This window comes from Protomyctophum parallelum, assembly GCF_964188405.1.
Source record: "Protomyctophum parallelum genome assembly, chromosome: 18".
NCBI lineage: Eukaryota > Metazoa > Chordata > Actinopteri > Myctophiformes > Myctophidae > Protomyctophum > Protomyctophum parallelum.
Window position 1 is genome coordinate 14817899 of NC_139716.1, and position 19491 is coordinate 14837389.

The 19491-nt window shown below is 44.1% G+C and overlaps 1 protein-coding gene across 1 annotated transcript in view; it reads left to right on the forward strand.

Annotated features, from left to right (window-relative positions):
- Window positions 1-7673, forward strand: part of ache (acetylcholinesterase (Yt blood group)) — a 41985-nt gene extending 34312 nt beyond the window's left edge. The window contains exon 10 of the mRNA XM_083789026.1: window positions 5706-7673. Within this exon, the coding sequence (XP_083645152.1) occupies window positions 5706-5827 (122 nt within the window). The 3' untranslated portion in view covers window positions 5828-7673. The remainder of the gene's footprint in view (window positions 1-5705) is intronic.
- The last annotated feature ends 11818 nt before the right edge of the window (window positions 7674-19491 follow it).

Consider the following 19491-nt stretch of genomic DNA (forward strand, 5'->3'; position numbering starts at 1 on the left):
AGAGAGAGAGAGAGAGAGAGAGAGAGAGAGAGAGAGAGAGAGACGGGCATGGTCAGTAATGCAGACAGATTGCCTGCACACAAACACACACACACACACACACACGCACACGCACACGCGCGCGGCTCAGTTTTTCCATCACAACAGACCACCAGAATCAAGAGCATGGATGCGGTGGTGAAGGTCAGGTGATGAGAGATTTGCAGTGTGACATTCTAGACGGTTGTATTTCTCCTCCATGGAGGTGACCTTACCGCCGCGTTCCGTCTCTCCACAGAGACGACGCTCCTCACTCCCTCAGTCTGGACTTCATAATTTGATATCAATCTCACTCGCTCTAATCTTCATTGTCCCCGAAAGAGACATAATTATTGATCGTGCATTCTCTATGGATCAATATGAAAAACGGCTCTCTGTCTATTAGATGAGAACTTCTTCTGCAAACTGTGGGTTTACGCAGCATGTCAGATATACCGGTTGTAAACTAAACTCGTTCTCATGGCAAACACAGTAAAGCTGCGCATGCCATCGTGTTATTGGTTAGTACCATCATGTCTGTTGGTTCAGGACCCCTTTTGGAGGGTCCCCAGATCACCGTAAAGTGACAGTTTAATTAATTCTGTACGGGAACCCCTTTTGGCATTATGTTATACTTTAGCTATTGAAAAATAGCAGATCTACAAGCTCATAGCGCGCCACTCGGTGGCGCGCTATGAGCTTGTAGATCTGCTATTTTGATACATTTCAACGTCAGGCCTAAATGGGTTAAAGGCGTTTTTAACACAATTTTTTTTATTTAAATTAATTAAATTACTGTGCCAAAAGTAATCAACAAACTATACTATTTCTTTTTTTAAATGGTCAAGAATTTGCCAAATTGTCAAATAATATAAGAAAGGATAGGATTATTGTGGGGCCCCCTAAAGAGCATGGCTGTGATTGGAGGCCACAGCAGGCTGATCTCAAGAGCATGGCTGTGATTGGAGGCCACAGCAGGCTGATCTAAAGAGCATGGCTGTGATTGGAGGCCACAGCAGGCTGATCTAAAGAGCATGGCTGTGATTGGAGGCCACAGCAGGCTGATCTAAAGAGCATGGCTGTGATTGGAGGCCACAGCAGGCTGATCCAGAGAGAACAGTGGAGTAGGATGTTGTTGATGAATCTGTTGTTTATTCTGCTCTGCCAACAAATCCTTCAACAGCTCATAAACAGTCAGCCCCGTCCAGGAGGGTCAATAACAGGCCGACGTACAGCAGCTGGAGCTAGCCTACACGTTGGCAAAGAACATGATGAAGTGCAGTGTCCTTAAACCCACCAACCAGACACAGAACATGATGCAGTGCAGTGTCCTTAACCCACCAACGAGACACAGAACATGATCCAGTGCAGTGTCCTTAACCCACCAACGAGACACAGAACATGATCCAGTGCAGTGTCCTTAACCCACCAACGAGACACAGAACATGATGCAGTGCAGTGTCCTTAACCCACCAACGAGACACAGAACATGATGCAGTGCAGTGTCCTTAAACCCACCAACGAGACACAGAACATGATGCAGTGCAGTGTCCTTAACCCACCAACGAGACACAGAACATGATGCAGTGCAGTGTCCTTAACCCACCAACGAGACACAGAACATGATGCAGTGCAGTGTCCTTATTAACCCACCAACCAGACACAGAACATGATGCAGTGCAGTGTCCTTAAACCCACCAACGAGACACAGAACATGATGCAGTGCAGTGTCCTTAACCCACCAACGAGACACAGAACATGATGCAGTGCAGTGTCCTTATTAACCCACCAACCAGACACAGAACATGATGCAGTGCAGTGTCCTTAAACCCACCAACGAGACACAGAACATGATGCAGTGCAGTGTCCTTAAACCCACCAACGAGACACAGAACATGATGCAGTGCAGTGTCCTTAAACCCACCAACGAGACACAGAACATGATGCAGTGCAGTGTCCTTAACCCACCAACGAGACACAGAACATGATGCAGTGCAGTGTCCTTAAACCCACCAACGAGACACAGAACATGATGCAGTGCAGTGTCCTTAACCCACCAACGAGACACAGAACATGATGCAGTGCAGTGTCCTTAACCCACCAACGAGACACAGAACATGATGCAGTGCAGTGTCCTTAAACCCACCAACGAGACACAGAACATGATGCAGTGCAGTGTCCTTAAACCTACCAACGAGACACAGAACATGATGCAGTGCAGTGTCCTTAACCCACCAACGAGACACAGAACATGATGCAGTGCAGTGTCCTTAACCCACCAATGAGACACAGAACATGATGCAGTGCAGTGTCCTTAACCCACCAACCAGACACAGATCATGATGCAGTGCAGTGTCCTTATTAACCCACCAACGAGACACAGACCATGATGCAGTGCAGTGTCCTTTAACCCACCAACCAGATACAGAACATGATGCAGTGCAGTGTCCTTAACCCACCAACCAGACACAGAACATGATGCAGTGCAGTGTCCTTAACCCACCAACGAGACACAGAACATGATGCAGTGCAGTGTCCTTAACCCACCAACGAGACACAGAACATGATGCAGTGCAGTGTCCTTAACCCACCAACGAGACACAGAACATGATGCAGTGCAGTGTCCTTATTAACCCACCAACCAGACACAGAACATGATGCAGTGCAGTGTCCTTAAACCCACCAACGAGACACAGAACATGATGCAGTGCAGTGTCCTTAACCCACCAACGAGACACAGAACATGATGCAGTGCAGTGTCCTTATTAACCCACCAACCAGACACAGAACATGATGCAGTGCAGTGTCCTTAAACCCACCAACGAGACACAGAACATGATGCAGTGCAGTGTCCTTAAACCCACCAACGAGACACAGAACATGATGCAGTGCAGTGTCCTTAAACCCACCAACGAGACACAGAACATGATGCAGTGCAGTGTCCTTAACCCACCAACGAGACACAGAACATGATGCAGTGCAGTGTCCTTAAACCCACCAACGAGACACAGAACATGATGCAGTGCAGTGTCCTTAACCCACCAACGAGACACAGAACATGATGCAGTGCAGTGTCCTTAACCCACCAACGAGACACAGAACATGATGCAGTGCAGTGTCCTTAAACCCACCAACGAGACACAGAACATGATGCAGTGCAGTGTCCTTAAACCTACCAACGAGACACAGAACATGATGCAGTGCAGTGTCCTTAACCCACCAACGAGACACAGAACATGATGCAGTGCAGTGTCCTTAACCCACCAATGAGACACAGAACATGATGCAGTGCAGTGTCCTTAACCCACCAACCAGACACAGATCATGATGCAGTGCAGTGTCCTTATTAACCCACCAACGAGACACAGACCATGATGCAGTGCAGTGTCCTTTAACCCACCAACCAGATACAGAACATGATGCAGTGCAGTGTCCTTAACCCACCAACCAGACACAGAACATGATGCAGTGCAGTGTCCTTAACCCACCAACGAGACACAGAACATGATGCAGTGCAGTGTCCTTAACCCACCAACGAGACACAGAACATGATGCAGTGCAGTGTCCTTAACCCACCAACGAGACACAGAACATGATGCAGTGCAGTGTCCTTAACCCACCAACGAGACACAGAACATGATGCAGTGCAGTGTCCTTAACCCACCAACGAGACACAGAACATGATGCAGTGCAGTGTCCTTAACCCACCAACGAGACACAGAACATGATGCAGTGCAGTGTCCTTAACCCACCAACGAGACACAGAACATGATGCAGTGCAGTGTCCTTAACCCACCAATGAGACACAGACCATGATGCAGTGCAGTGTCCTTAAACCCACCAACAAGACACAGAACATGATGCAGTGCAGTGTCCTTAACCCACCAACGAGACACAGAACATGATGCAGTGCAGTGTCCTTATTAACCCACCAACGAGACACAGACCATGATGCAGTGCAGTGTCCTTTAACCCACCAACGAGACACAGAACATGATGCAGTGCAGTGTCCTTATTAACCCACCAACGAGACACAGAACATGATGCAGTGCAGTGTCCTTAAACCCACCAACGAGACACAGAACATGATGCAGTGCAGTGTTCTTATTAACCCACCAACGAGACACAGAACATGATGCAGTGCAGTGTCCTTATTAACCCACCAACGAGACACAGAACATGATGCAGTGCAGTGTCCTTAAACCCACCAACGAGACACAGAACATGATGCAGTGCAGTGTCCTTAAACCCACCAACGAGACACAGAACATGATGCAGTGCAGTGTCCTTAACCCACCAATGAGACACAGATCATGATGCAGTGCAGTGTCCTTATTAACCCACCAACAAGACACAGACCATGATGCAGTGCAGTGTCCTTTAACCCACCAACCAGATACAGAACATGATGCAGTGCAGTGTCCCTTAACCTACCAACGAGACACAGAACATGATGCAGTGCAGTGTCCTTAACCCACCAACGAGACACAGAACATGATGCAGTGCAGTGTCCTTAACCCACCAACGAGACACAGAACATGATGCAGTGCAGTGTCCTTAACCCACCAACGAGACACAGAACATGATGCAGTGCAGTGTCCTTAACCCACCAATGAGACACAGACCATGATGCAGTGCAGTGTCCTTAAACCCACCAACGAGACACAGAACATGATGCAGTGCAGTGTCCTTAACCCACCAATGAGACACAGATCATGATGCAGTGCAGTGTCCTTATTAACCCACCAACGAGATACAGAACATGATGCAGTGCAGTGTCCTTATTAACCCACCAACGAGACACAGAACATGATGCAGTGCAGTGTCCTTAAACCCACCAACGAGACACAGAACATGATGCAGTGCAGTGTTCTTATTAACCCACCAACGAGACACAGAACATGATGCAGTGCAGTGTCCTTATTAACCCACCAACGAGACACAGAACATGATGCAGTGCAGTGTCCTTAAACCCACCAACGAGACACAGAACATGATGCAGTGCAGTGTTCTTATTAACCCACCAACGAGACACAGTCGGTAGAGAGGAATGCCCAATGTATTCTCTGTCATACAACAAGTGTTGCACGCATAGTGAGTTCATAGGCAGACTGGCTACCGCCACCGTCACATTCCAAAGTATGAGTGAACCAGACTTCATCTTCATGAGTGAGGACCAATTATACTAGAGGATGAAATTACTTTACTCAAAACAAGTTCAAAACTCGATTCTTACCGGTAACTGGAAGACTCACCCCAAAACACAGTCGCCCCCCCCCCCCCCCCCAGGGGTTCTTGTAGTCTTGTATTTGTTTTACTGAGGCTAAGGTTAGGAGTAAGGTTATAGGGTTAGGCATAGTTTTAATGAGGTTAAGATTAGGAAGGTTAGGGTTAGGCATAGTTTTACTGAGGCTAAGGTTAGGAATAAGGTTATAGGTTTAGGCATAGTTTTACTAAGGTTAAGGTTAGGAATAAGGTTAGGTTTAGGCATAGTTTTAATGAGGTTAAGGTTAGGAATAAGCTTAGGGTTAGGCATAGTTTTAATGAGGTTAAGATTAGGGAGGTTAAGGCTCATTCATAGTCTGGATTTTCAGTGGTGAGGTGACCACCGGAGCTGAAATAACTCTTTCTAACCAGTCTCTCTCTCTCCCCCCCCCCCCCCCCCACCCCCCTCTCTCTCCCTCCAGACAACATTGACGAGGCGGAGCGCCAGTGGAAGGTGGAGTTCCATCGCTGGTCATCCTACATGATGCACTGGAAGAGCCAGTTCGACCACTACAGCAAACAGGAGCGCTGCACTGACCTCTGAACCCCTCCCCCAACATCACCACACACACACACACACACACACACACACACACACAAACACACACACACGCACACAAGCCCACGCAGAGAGAGAGAGAGAGAGGGAGTGCAAGAAACAGAGAGAGAGAGAGAGAGACAGGCGAGAGAATGAAAGAAAGATTTTTGCTGTGAAAGATCAGATACTGTATCTTCTATAACTTATTGTTTTTCACTACACACACACAAGAACAGATATACAACAAGCTGACAGTGTGTAGCACTGTTAGCTTGTTGTTCGCTCGTTAGCTTTAATATCAGCTGAAATGCGGAGCTTAAACATTTCACACACACGCACACACACACACACACACACACACACACACAGTTCTGACACTGTATTTATGTTATTTATTTAATTTATTCACAACCATGTGTTTCTTCTCTGAACTTGCGTTTCCATTTTTTTTGCCCGACGTTGTGAAATATGCCGGTATACGTCTCCATCGATGCTGCTGTCTTTTCACTGGCCGTGCGAAATTATGGAGGCAACCGGTCGCCGCCGTTGCATGAAGAAGTAGAAAGGGAAAATGTCAACAGCGTGCCATTACCTCGTGTGTGTGTGTGTGTGTGTGTGTGTGTGTGAGGGCGCGGCCGCGTTGTGACCGTGTGAGGTGGTTAGCGACGCATCATTTATACTCTGACGTACGACAACGTTTAAATAAGGCCTGTGAGACTCTGAGCTCCAGGATTCTGTCAGTTTGCTCCACTATTTTATTTTATACATCGTTTAGTTTTATCTGTTTTCCTTCTCAACATTTCAGGGTTTTTTGTTTTGAACAACACTACTACCACTAACTACTGCTTCTACGAAGTTTTGTTGGACTGTTTTTTTTATTTGCCATTTGCTCATTGTTTTCAAGCTGTATTTGTACACGACGGGTGTCGCTTGTCGAGTCGACAACGTCGGATACACCAGATAACAACAAAGCTAACACAGTGTCGTGCTATGCAACACACTGTTGTTAGCTTGTTAGGTTGATCTTCAAAAAGACGTCGACAACAACACACGACTGTCCTTTTTGAAGACCATCTTGCGACCGTTTGCCGAGTTTGGTTGTCTTGAGCATTGCTTGCGACTGTGTGTGTGTGCGCGTGTGCGTGTGTGTTGCTCCGCTAGTCTTTCTCTCTGGTCTGTGGTGTTCAGGTGGGCGGGTAGTAGGGAAAGAGGAACCCACCCTGCTACACCACCGCTCTTGTCTTTTCCGTCATCCATGTCCTCTCCCATCCATCCATGTGTAACGATTTAATTCACGCTCCGTTGTAACACTGCGTCGTTTGACGAAAGTTGCAGATCCTGAAGATCACAACGTGTCACAAGTATGGCACGTTGTGAGCTTATAGATCGGCTATTTTTTGCCAAACCACAAGTCAAAGTATAAAATCAGATTTTTGGGAGGACAAAGTGGATCTCGCATTTCCAACCACTGTGTTAAAAGGGAACGGGGAGTTTCACCTCGCCAGAAACCTGTTGTGCGTTGTGGGGGTAAGTGGGTGGCCGGGCGGGCGGTTGTGAAAGTTGCGAAAGCTCCCTCGTTGAGTCGTTTAAAAAATACATATATATATATATATATATATATATATATATACACATTTTTTTAAATCATTTCTGTCGTCCCTGGAGCGAGCATGCAGCTTCCAGACGTGCTAACGTCGCTAACGTGGTTCTGTGCGGCATCCTCCTCCACGTTTGTTATAGGTCAAACATTCGGAGCGGTGCCGATATTACTGACTTTTGAAGCCAGACAAAAGTATAGTACAGTATTATATTTTATGTATTAAAACAGAACGCTTGTAGATAATATAGCAGTTGTGTTTACGTGATCGGGGGGGGGGGGGGGGGGAGATGAACTGTTGAACTACTGTAAATCATACAATCAAGTGATATATATTTGAGTGGAAATGAAAACATGGCAGAACATTTTCACCGTAATAGCAACACATGCCAAATTAAAAGAGTAACCAAATGTCCAGTTTGTCAAAGTATCCTTTTTAAAAGATGTCTGTTTCTGTGTCGCGGGGTGACGGGTTGTACGACGTCCATATCCGTGCGTTGTTTTGACGTTATACCTGTTGGTCACCAAATCATCAGTCACATATAGGAATCGTGAGCCATTCATATACTGTAGTAATGCACTAAACACAAACAAGTAAATGTTTGTGTGTGTGGTCGTGCGTGTGTGTGTGTGTGTGTGTGTGTGTGTGTGTGTGTGTGTACACCGCGTACACATACACGGTGTGTGTACGCGTGTGTATTCATTTCAGTCCAAGCCATTGTTCCCTCTAATCGTCACGACTCATTCAACTCTCGACGGCCCGGAGCGGCCGAGCGGGGAGCGATAGAACGTCATACCCATTAGCCGCGACGGCCACACTGGCGCCTGAACATCGCTCAGACAGATTCCCTCGCACTCTATGAACAACGTTGCCATTCAGTAGGACTGAACTAAGCCTTACAGGAACACAAAATAGTAAAAAAAAAGAAAAGATATAACAATATTAATCTAAAAATCTAATATGTGAAATAACAAATGTGGATACAAAACACTACAGCCCCCTTATTTTGGATTCAGTTTTTATATATGGTAATATTTGATTCTACAAGACAAAAAAAATATAGTAGAATATTATGCTTCTCAAGCTGGCTAGACTTCAGAAAAAAAGGGGGAGAAAAAGAAAGAACGAAAGAGACACTATATTGCCAAAAACATTAACTTATCATTAGCCTTAACATAAATTGCCTACGACAGCAATCTGCCCGACGATGACTCACTGTGACGCATGATGAGCTTGTAGATCTGCTATTTTCTGTATGTACAGTATAGCGTTGTCTTCTGCATTTCTTATCGTTTATATAATCAGGTTCAAACCGGGTGCCGTTAACGTTTGAAAGCATTGAAGCACTAAAACAAATAGATCGTTTCGTCTTGTGCACGCGAGTGCCTGTGCCTGTGCTCGGCCTAGAGGGAACATGGGTCCTGTGTGTGTGTGTGTGTGTGTGTGTGTGTGTGTGTGTGTGTGTGTGTGTGTGTGTGTGATAGCATGTCATATGCAGCTGTAGTGCTAGTGTGCGTACGTGCAGTGGTGGAAGCAGTGCTTGGGTAAATAAATGTACTTTCTACCGTCGCGTGCGTACAGTAAGTGCGCATCCTGTTGATATTCTGTGTGTTTCAAACCACTCCTCCGTCTACATCCCTCCATCCTCTCCGTCCGTCCGTCCTTCCTTCATCCCATGTCACTGTGATTCTCTCCTCCCCCTTCTCCCCTCTCCCTCCTTTTCCCCCTCTTTACAATGTAGGCATTTTAGCAGACGCTCTTAATCCAGAGCGATTTACAGTAAGCAAGAACAAAACATACATCAAATGCATAAAATAGTCTTCAAGAACCTAACAGTGGAATATGTTTATATAATGAAACTATGCATAACTCTTTCTCCATCTCTCCTTCAACCATCCCCTCTTCTCTCTCTCTCTCTCTCTCTTCGTCTCTCTCTCTCTCCATAAGTCTCTCATCCATTGCTGGTGTTCTCATTAGCGTAATGGAGGGGTACAGTAATTCACTCAGCAAAGGACCGACGTGACAGATCGCTGTGTCAGCCTCAGAGAGAGAGAGAGAGAGAGAGGGTGGGGGGGGGGGGGGGGGGGGGGGGGGGGGTTGGGTAGTGGACAGACGGATGGATGGATGGTTGGATGGATGGACAGACGGACAGCCTGTGATCAGTGGCAGTGGAGTCAGGTGAAGGTCGGGCGGTTCAGAGTGGGCGGAGAGAGGAGAGAGAGGGAGAGGAGAGAACGGAAGTCAGATGGAGAGGATTAAATGAAAGAGTGAGAGGAAGCATTTTTATAACCCTGTGTTTCTTCTTATGTACTGTACTGTATCACAGTGGTGGGGAGAAGTACCATGCAGATTTATAATAATATAATATATATAATTTTGAAATATACTCTGTTACAAGTAAAGGTATTGGTAACAAAATGTATTTAAAGTACCAAAAGTAAAAGTATTTGGTATCGAAATATATAGGCCCAAAAGGACTCAAATTTCAAATATAAAAAATAGTAGGTCTACAAGTACAGTACTTGAGTACAGTACAGTACTTGAGTAAATTACTTAGATACTTAACACCACTGTCTCATTGCGTGCTCATAAAAAACATATTGTGTAGATTCACCTTTTTGTTGTCATCATTGATTTACTTTTGAAGTATATACCTGTGTGTGTGTGTGTGTGTGTGTGTGTGTGTGTGCGACTGTGCGTGTGTGTGTGCGTGCGTGTGTGCGCGTACTGTATTTATCATCACTGTCCACTAATAAACCGTCCGCCTGTGCAATATCAATTCATATCGACACCGGAAGTTAATAGTTTGATGGATTGATTGATTGATTCTGCAAATGGATTTGGTTAGTGCAAATGTACCAGGCATGATCGAATGACATGAAAACCCTCCTGTATTTATGGATGAGAGCACTCTGTATAGTGTATGAAAAGAAATATATATATATAAATATATAGCCTATATATATATATATGGATATACGGTTCACTAAAGTAATAATAACATAATGTATAGAGATATACCACACAAAAAGGATGCATGTGTAAAATCCTCTGTGTTAAATTAACTTAAACGTAATGTCCATTTTTGGTTCCATTTTTGCACACTCACTGAGTTAAATTAACACTCCTGATTTGACGGTGACCGGGCTCGACTCCAGTGACACGTGCTTGGGCGCATCGCGTCCAATCGGAAGCCTGCGCTCGAAAGCTCTAAGCTCCTCCCCCTTCCCTGCCGTGGCGAATCCCCTTCGTGCATGCCTTCGAAAGCCCCGCCTCCTCCCCCACCCCCACACACACACACCTAATACTCCAACCTGACTGTTATTTTAGGTACCACAAAATACTACTGTGTGATCTGATAATATTTAGTTTTAGTTTTTTTTTTACTCAAGTACAGTACTCAAGTAAATGTTACTGTTCAGCGCTTTTATTTGGTTTTTGAACATAGCAATGCCTATTATCGAAATTACTGTTAAAGTAACATTAGGTACGTTTGATGTTAGCAATAACGTAATACATTAATGACTGATAATTGAATATATTTGATATTTAAATTAAATTAATTGACATACAGGTAGCGGCCATGATGAGGTGGAGGATGATGATGATGATGATGATGACGACTTGAGGAATATATGTATTTAAAAAAGCAATATTTATTTGTGTACAAACATATGAAACGTGTGCCATACTGTATATGATTTGACTCGCTGTCACAGCATCTGTTCTTGTTTTGTCTTTTTTTTAAAGGGGGTGTAAGAGAAGAGACTTTATTTCCTTCTTAAAAACAAAAAAACAAGTGTTAAACAGCTCCAGATTGTGATAGTGTATAGTATATATATATATATATAGTGTATAGAAAACATTGCTGTTACTGTTTGTTCAGTGACAAGAGGTCTGCTCGCCTCTCCTGCTCTTAGATAAACAGAAAATACATTTTCCATCCAACCAGGAGAGAGAACCACACTTATCCAATGTTGTTCCAGCTCCAGTTTTGTCTGCTCTTTTATTTATTTAATCACTTACCAATTTTACCTTTATTCAGTTTATGCTGTATCCTGCATGAGTTCTCTCTCGCTCCTGGTTCGTTCAAATAGGTGGTATCTCGACAAATTCTAGATCAGATCAGATTCTAAAAATATCTTCTACATCCTGATAGTTTTCTGACAAAGCTATGTTTCTATGTCAGTCGTTCTTTGATTTTTTCAAAAATAGCAGACCTACAAGCTCGTAGCGCGCCACTCGGTGGTGCGCTATGAGCTTGTAGATCTGCTATTTTTCAATAGCTAAAACATAACGTAATGGGTTTTAACTGAAGAGTTGGACTGAGAAACAGGGTGACCCCTTTGTTTGCTGAACAAACACTATCTTATACCACTATAGCAATGTATCACAATATAGATCTATATTTAACACTTTTAAGCGAATAACTTACACCTTTAATGTACTGTTTTCCGCTTGGTTGTCCAGTTTGGGTGGCTACTGTACTTTTAAGTGTTTTGAAGGCTTGTGTATTGCGTGTGTACAGTACAAGTTATGTATATCCATGAATGCTAGCTCACAGCAAATGGAAGTAAATCAATAAAGAGCGCCCGCTGCTTCCTCCTGTCCCAACCGGACTCTGTGTGCATTGTGTGGTTTTAATAATGTACTTGTGTGTTGTGTTCAAAAGTGTAAATTACAAAGTACATTTTATATATCAATGCATTGAATTTGCATTTTCCCAAAATAATCAAAGATTTTACTAAGTGAAATAGAGCTTCAACCCATTTAGGCCAGTTTTCTGAAATAAATATTTTCAGGATTCTTCTAAAATAGCAGACCTACAAGCTCGAGTGGCGCGCTATGAGCTTGTCGATCTGCTATTTTTCAATAGCTAAATTATAACATAATGTTTAAAACACCAAAAGGGGTTCCCGCTCCAAAATGGGTTAAGTGGTTAATTCATAATGTACTATTTTTCCCTTGGTAGAAATGTGGTCAAGTCAAAAGTACAATATTTGGCATAATTTTACGTATCCAAAAATACAAATTATACTCAAGTGAAGTACAGGAACTACACAAAAATGTCAGTGCCAAGTAAATGTTACTTTGTTACCGTCCACAACCGATACCCATGTCAGCTAGGTGAAACCACAGCATGAATGAATGAACGAATGAACGAATGAATGTATGAATGAATGAATGAATACATGAATGAATGAATGAATGCATGAATGAATGAACCAACAAGCCTGACAAAGAACTCCAAATGGACATAAAAGGGGACACAGCTGCATAGACTCCGTATTTGGGCCATGCCTGACAAAGAGACGCATGCATAATAAACTGGGGCGGGGCATGCATTTCAAACTTGCATCGTTCCAAGTAGGCCAGACAGTGCCCCCCACGGGCATAATTATATTATTATCATTGATGTTACAGTGACATCATTACACTGACATCCAGTGGTGTTTCACCAGCATTGCAGGCATGCTGTCAAAATACACTATAATCTGTGTCTCATCTCTTGTACTCTCCTATCTGTCAGGTGATTCAAGATGTTTATTGTCACACAGATGTACAAGTACATGCATTGTGGAAAAACTTAGATTGGGGGCTGCACCTCAATACACTTAAATAAAAACAGTAAATAAACTAGAACTGCACTCTGTCGAGTGCATACTTGCTTGTTGCACACTAGTAGGCCATTTATGGCCTACTAGTGCGCAAGCAGAGCGCGCAAGTACTTTCGACCGCTACAAACTGTCAAATCTCAGTAATGACTACTTGTGCCTGATACGGCAGTGGTGCCAGATTACATACATGTATACATAGGAGCATTACCTTTAATCCTCCCAACACTAAAACATATCGTCATTACGTCACCACCATCGAAAACCATTGGTTTTATACATACATAGTATATGTATAACTAGCTCTCAATGATTACGTAATAAAGATGTGGATTAAAGGACCCAATGCCAGAGTGTAATTGGTTTTCGATGGTGACGTAATGAGGATATGTTTTAGTGTTGGGAGGATTAAAGGTAATGCTCCTGTGTATGTAATCTGGCACCACTGCCGTATCAGGCACAATTAGTCATTACATCATTTGCTGGGACGGTGCATAGTTGCATACGCATCAAAATTGGCGGGACGGCTGGGATGGTGCATACGAGTCCCGGGCGAAACTAGTACTTGCGCAAATAATAACTATACTAAACCGAAAAGAACTATGATCAGCAGACAAGGCCGTAGTACCATGGAAAAGTTCATTATGACTGACTTCCAGCTCCACTGCTCCAGTTTGCGTTTCTATCATTTATATGTACTGTCTTTTTTATGACAATGTATTCCTTTGTCAATTATCCGTTTTGGGAGAACTTGGTATTGAGACAATTATTGGTCCGGGTTTTGGGGAGGGCACTGGGCCAGTGATGAACAAAGCGCTACATTTTTACTGTAGCATTCAGTACACTATGGACATTTGGACAAGCGCATATACCAACAACCAGGAACGCATTATGCAGAAGGATGTAAAACCATCAGTACTATAGAGGTCCTGGTAGGACATAAAACCAGCAGTACTAGAGGTCCTGGTAGGACATAAAACCAGCAGCACTAGAGGTCCTGGTAGAACATAAAACCAGCAGTACTAGAGGTCCTGGAAGGACATAAAACCAGCAGCACTAGAGGTCCTAGTAGAACTAGATGCCATGAGAATTTTACTGAAAAAGCCTAGATGGTGCAGTGCAATGTGAAATGTTTGTGGCTGCAAGAGTCAATACTTTTCAAGCTGTTCTCCGGAACTTAATGCATAGATTCGTGTAGCTTGGATGAGTCTGTGAATCATAGCATCAACGTCAGTATAAATAACCCTGTCAAAAGTTGCACTAGATACTCCTCTAGTCTTAGATGACATTGGCTTAAAAGCCTTTACTGTCACAGATGCCTGTCTAACATGTACATTTGGGTACATGCAATAAAGTCTGCAATAAAGGCATTCATTATACTGTACTGAATGTACTGTACAAGAAGTCCTGGTAGGAGATTACCCACACACACACACACACACACACACACACACACACACACACACACACACACACACACACACACACACACACACACACACACACACACACACACACACACACACACACACACACACAAGACTGGGCAGATCAACTGACAGATAAAAATGTAACATCATGCCTTTAATCTGTTGACTTTTAGGATTAACTTTTAGGATTAACAGGATTAATATTACTACTTAACATAATGAGGGAGGGAGAGAGAGAGAGATAAAACTGTGTAAACAGCGAGATAAAACACTACCTTCAAAGTGACAGAGGGTAGAACACATCTGGCAGAACGTTGGAGAATTAAGGAACTCCACAGAGTTAGAGGACATTATTTGGAGCCGAACGGCTGAAGAACTTCAAAGCGGAGATGAGGAAACCCTGGACGGTTGAACGTGTAAAGGACCGACACTAACAGAACCTCTAAACAGGAGAAAACACAACGCATTCTGTACCAGAACTGTCCGGTACTGACACAACCAGAACCAGCAGAACCTTGGGAGGAACCGTCGCAGAACCCTCTGATGAGGTTCTGCAGAATTACACGATCAAACTACTGAGGGGAGCTGAGAGCTGAAAACCCACAGCAGCAAGACACATTGACAACAACGTCCTCATTGTACCGTTTGTATTCGTGAGAACATTGAAACAAGAGAGACAAATTCTACACTGTGTTGGCGTTCGTTGGAGTCACGTGACTGTTTACCATCACCGTCTTATTGGTGCTGCGATAACTGACAGTAACGTACAGTAACTCAGCTTTAGAGGTTCGTATTAGCTTGCATCACCTTCTTAAACTAATGGTCATTATAATAAAAGGGGCGGGATCAGCATGATCCTTTTCAATTAGGAGAGTGGCCTGCAGTGTCACTCATGAGGACACTGGCCTGACCTTCGGCAAAAACACAATTTTCCTCAAATAAATAACATAGGCCATTATTTTAAGAAGGTGACGATCTATCTAGCTATCGCGTTTTCCATAATCACTCACCAATTCAGTGGTGGCCAAAACTCTCGTCAAGTGCAATAGATACTTTGTTGTTCACGCGTTCAGCGTGATGTTTGCAGGCCGGGCGGCCGCGTCAGTCGGGCCTTCGGGCGGTAAAGGAGGGAAGTTCTCTGTGGACGAACTCTACGGATTCACCAAGAAACCCAAACCCGCCACGAGAGGAGCAGCAGGAGGAGGTCAGTGCTGGGAAAACGTACTCACATCACATGTTTTACTCCATTACAAGTAAAAGTCTGGAATTCGACATTTTAATGGGGGAAAAAAGTACAAAAGTATTGGCTTCAAAATGTACTTAAAGTACCAACAGTACAATTACCCATAGTGTAGGACAGGGGTGGGCAATTATTTTTCCCAAGGGGCCAAATGAGAAACAGAAAATATTTTGCTGAACTTAATTATGCATAATATCAATTTTATTTCTATATAAATAGCAGTAAATGGCATTGTTTTGCAAAGCAATGGTAAACTAAATGTGAAACATTTGACTCAAATTATAGGCAGAGTGACTATTTTACATCATGATGATGTACAATAAGAGCACCCCTCACTTCACATGGGTGTGATTTTTTGCACTCTTGCAGGCTTGAGACGTTTCCTTTCCCAGTTGAAAACTATGTTTTTGTTTAAGTTACAAGTCCTGTAAATACTAGCATTTTCTTTTAACAATGAGAACATTAGAGGTAGCTCTCTTAATAGTTCCATTCGGAGGACCCTGGAGGTGCCACTTTCACAACCCATGGTGCGCTGCTTACTATCGCAACCATTAAACAACGACGTTCTGAAAACAATAATAAGCCAACCAGTAATGGTATTGTTGAGACTTGGCAGCCTGGCAGGCGCTGTATGTTGATGTGTGCACGTTCGTTCTGCCAGATTTACTTGGTGGTACAACGGTGTCGATCGACTCGTGTGCTGAAAACAGACGATCCACAAGCTCACGGCGCATCGCCCAAGCTGTCTGAACTTCAGAAGCATGCCACATTCTGGGCGCAACAACGCCATATGGCAGCATCTTAAAACATCTTAACTTTATTGGCGAGGCAGGTTAAATAAAGCAATGAAGCATAATGGGATTTAACTTGTCCTCCTGCAAGGAAGTTTGGTAATCAAAGCATGCGCCTGCGCCTACCGTGTTGTGGAGCTGCATGCTTCATGGCTATTTGCATTCACCGACGTAGTCAACAATAAATCCAAAAAGCCGACATTTTCGCATATGAGGGGGGTGAAGGAAGAAAGACAGGTTCTCAATCACACGCAATTCACGTGCACAGTTGACGTGCAGATTGTGTGAACTGTGAGAATGCATGGGCTTCAAAATAAAAGCGATGCGGTTTTAGTCCACCCATAAGGTAATTAGAAAGTATGTTTTATTTTCGGATAATGGGATTATCAAGTAATCTTTCACTGGCCGGTCAGAGTCAGCCGGCGGGCCGTATTTGGCCCGCGGGCCGTACAATGCCCAGGTCTGGTGTAGGATGTCCCATTTAAAGTTTTCAAAGTTTTTGGCCATTCTGAAAAGTACATGTAACAGGGTATCTGCACTGCAGGCTTAGGCAAGTCAGATTGTGATCTTGAAGATCTGTTCAAGCCTTTGGGCTTGTTTATCTGTAAAGACAGACCGATTCATCGGACCGATTAATTAATCGGTCTGATTGATTTAACGAGCAAATGCCGATTAATCTAAATACAACTAGAATCGAGCCGATACTGATGTGTTTGCCGATTAATCTCCTATCACTGCATAGCTATAAAACATCAGGAAGAAAGAGAAAAAGACAAATTCCAAGCCTTTCCTTTTTTTTTTAATAAAATATATTTTTTATCCCACGATTTTGTAACCCACTTTTCACCCCTGTGTCAATCATCTAATGTGATCCTGGGCTCTACACACCCTCCGCCAACCTGGGGAGAGCAACGGACTTAACTCATGCTTCCTTCATGCTTGAGTGTCCAAGTTGCTCCTTTACACCTGACAGGGGGGAGTTTCCCTGGTTGGACGTAGCGCGTGGAAGGAACACGTTATTCCAACCAATTCCTTTCCCCTCCATCAGGCGCCCCGGCTGGCCAGGGGGAGGCAGTTTAGAGACCAGGATTACTGCATGTTTTTGTGAGGGTACCTACCCTAGGGGACACGGGGAGAACATGCAAACTCCACAGAGAAAGGCCCTTTCGCCAACCCCGCCTTCGGGTATGGGCACTGATGAGGAAACACGCCGCCAGCACCCACAGCGCCCCGAGCGGGAATCGAACCCAGGACCTTCTAGCTGTGAGGCGACAGTACTACCAACTGTGCCACCGTGTCCCCAATTCCAAGCCTTTCCAACCTCAGAGTATACGTATATGAATAGAAACGGCACCGGATTTCTCCTCCCACCCACTTGCATTAAATTGCTCAAAAGCGCATGAGGCGATTTCACTCCTCCTTTCCGGGTAGGAACAGCTTGCATTCTGGGATGGATTGGACCCATAATCGTGAACGTGCTGACCGTTTGACTATCATTGCACGCGTTCACGTGCGTTCACGTATGAAACATCCGTTCACGTGTCGTCATGGCCGTGCGCAATGATAGTCAACGGACCAGAGCGTTCACGATTTGGGTCCAAACTGCAATACCAAATTGGGCCACTATGTCCATTTGGCCTCAGGGTCGTCTCTATTCATATATACTCTACGTTTCCAACCCACAGGAGGAGGAGGAGCGGCGGCAGTGGAAGACCAGAGGGAATGTAAGCAGCGGCAGAGCGAGAGGCAGAAGGAGGAGTCTGCGTACGCCTCTCAGGTGCCGTAAACGTGGTGGAAAATGGATTAAATTGTTTTACTAGACCGGAGGCTGAATAAGATAAAATAAAAGGCTTCTAAATCCTAACCGTTTTCTGAAAATCCCATGTTTCTATGTCAGTCGTTCTCAAACATTTTCATGTCAAAGACCCCCAAATATTTATATGTAGTTCCCGTCCTGAATAGGTTAAGTAAAAGTATCAATAGTGCAATGTAAAAAAAGAAAAACTATACTCCGTTTACAAGTAAAAGTAAAAGTATAAAAGAATTGGCATAAAATGTACATCAAGGGCCAAAAGTATAAAGTACTCGCTATGCAGAATGTCCCATTTAAAGTTTTCAAAGGAAAATTGCAGATCTACAAGCTCGCATTGCGACCCATTGTGAGCTTGTAGATAGGGCTGAAGTGGTTACTGTATGTTTTGTAATAATAATCAAAAATTTCAAACTAACTAGTATTAGTTTAGTAACAAAACTAAAAGTAAAATATTTGGATCTGAGATGTAGTGGAGTAGAAGTAATAGTAGGCCTACTGTAAAAGTAAAGTACAAATACCTCAAAATTGTATTAAGTACAGTACTTAAGTAAATCTTCGACTATGCATGCACCACTTGGTACCACAGCACATCAAAGGCCCTAAAATCAAGGCTCCAGACTTCCCAAAACAAACTGGTCAGGCTACTACTTGGCCTCACTCCCTGAACCCACCTCACCCCTGCCCATTTTGACAGGCTGGAATGGCTTAGGGTTGACGACAGAGTACAGCATCTTGCAATGGGTCTGGTCCACAAGATTCGCTACACCACCAAGATACCCATGTACCTAAATACTTAGGTAAATACTTCCTTAATGTCAACGAAGTTCACACCCACAACACCAGGAGGAGTACAACAAACCATGTGCAACCCAGATTCGGCACAAGTAAGTAGTAAGTAGCCTTGCCGAGCCATGAGGCCCATAGGGGCAGGAGCCTATCTCCTGTTTCTGTAGCCATGAGGCCCATAGGGGCAGGAGCCTATCTCCTGTTTCTGTAGCCATGAGGCCCATAGGGGCAGGAGCCTATCTCCTGTTTCTGTAGCCATGAGGCCCATAGGGGCAGGAGCCTATCTCCTGTTTCTGTAGCCATGAGGCCCATAGGGGCAGGAGCCTATCTCCTGTTTCTGTAGCCATGAGGCCCATAGGGCAGGAGCCTATCTCCTGTTTCTGTAGCCATGAGGCCC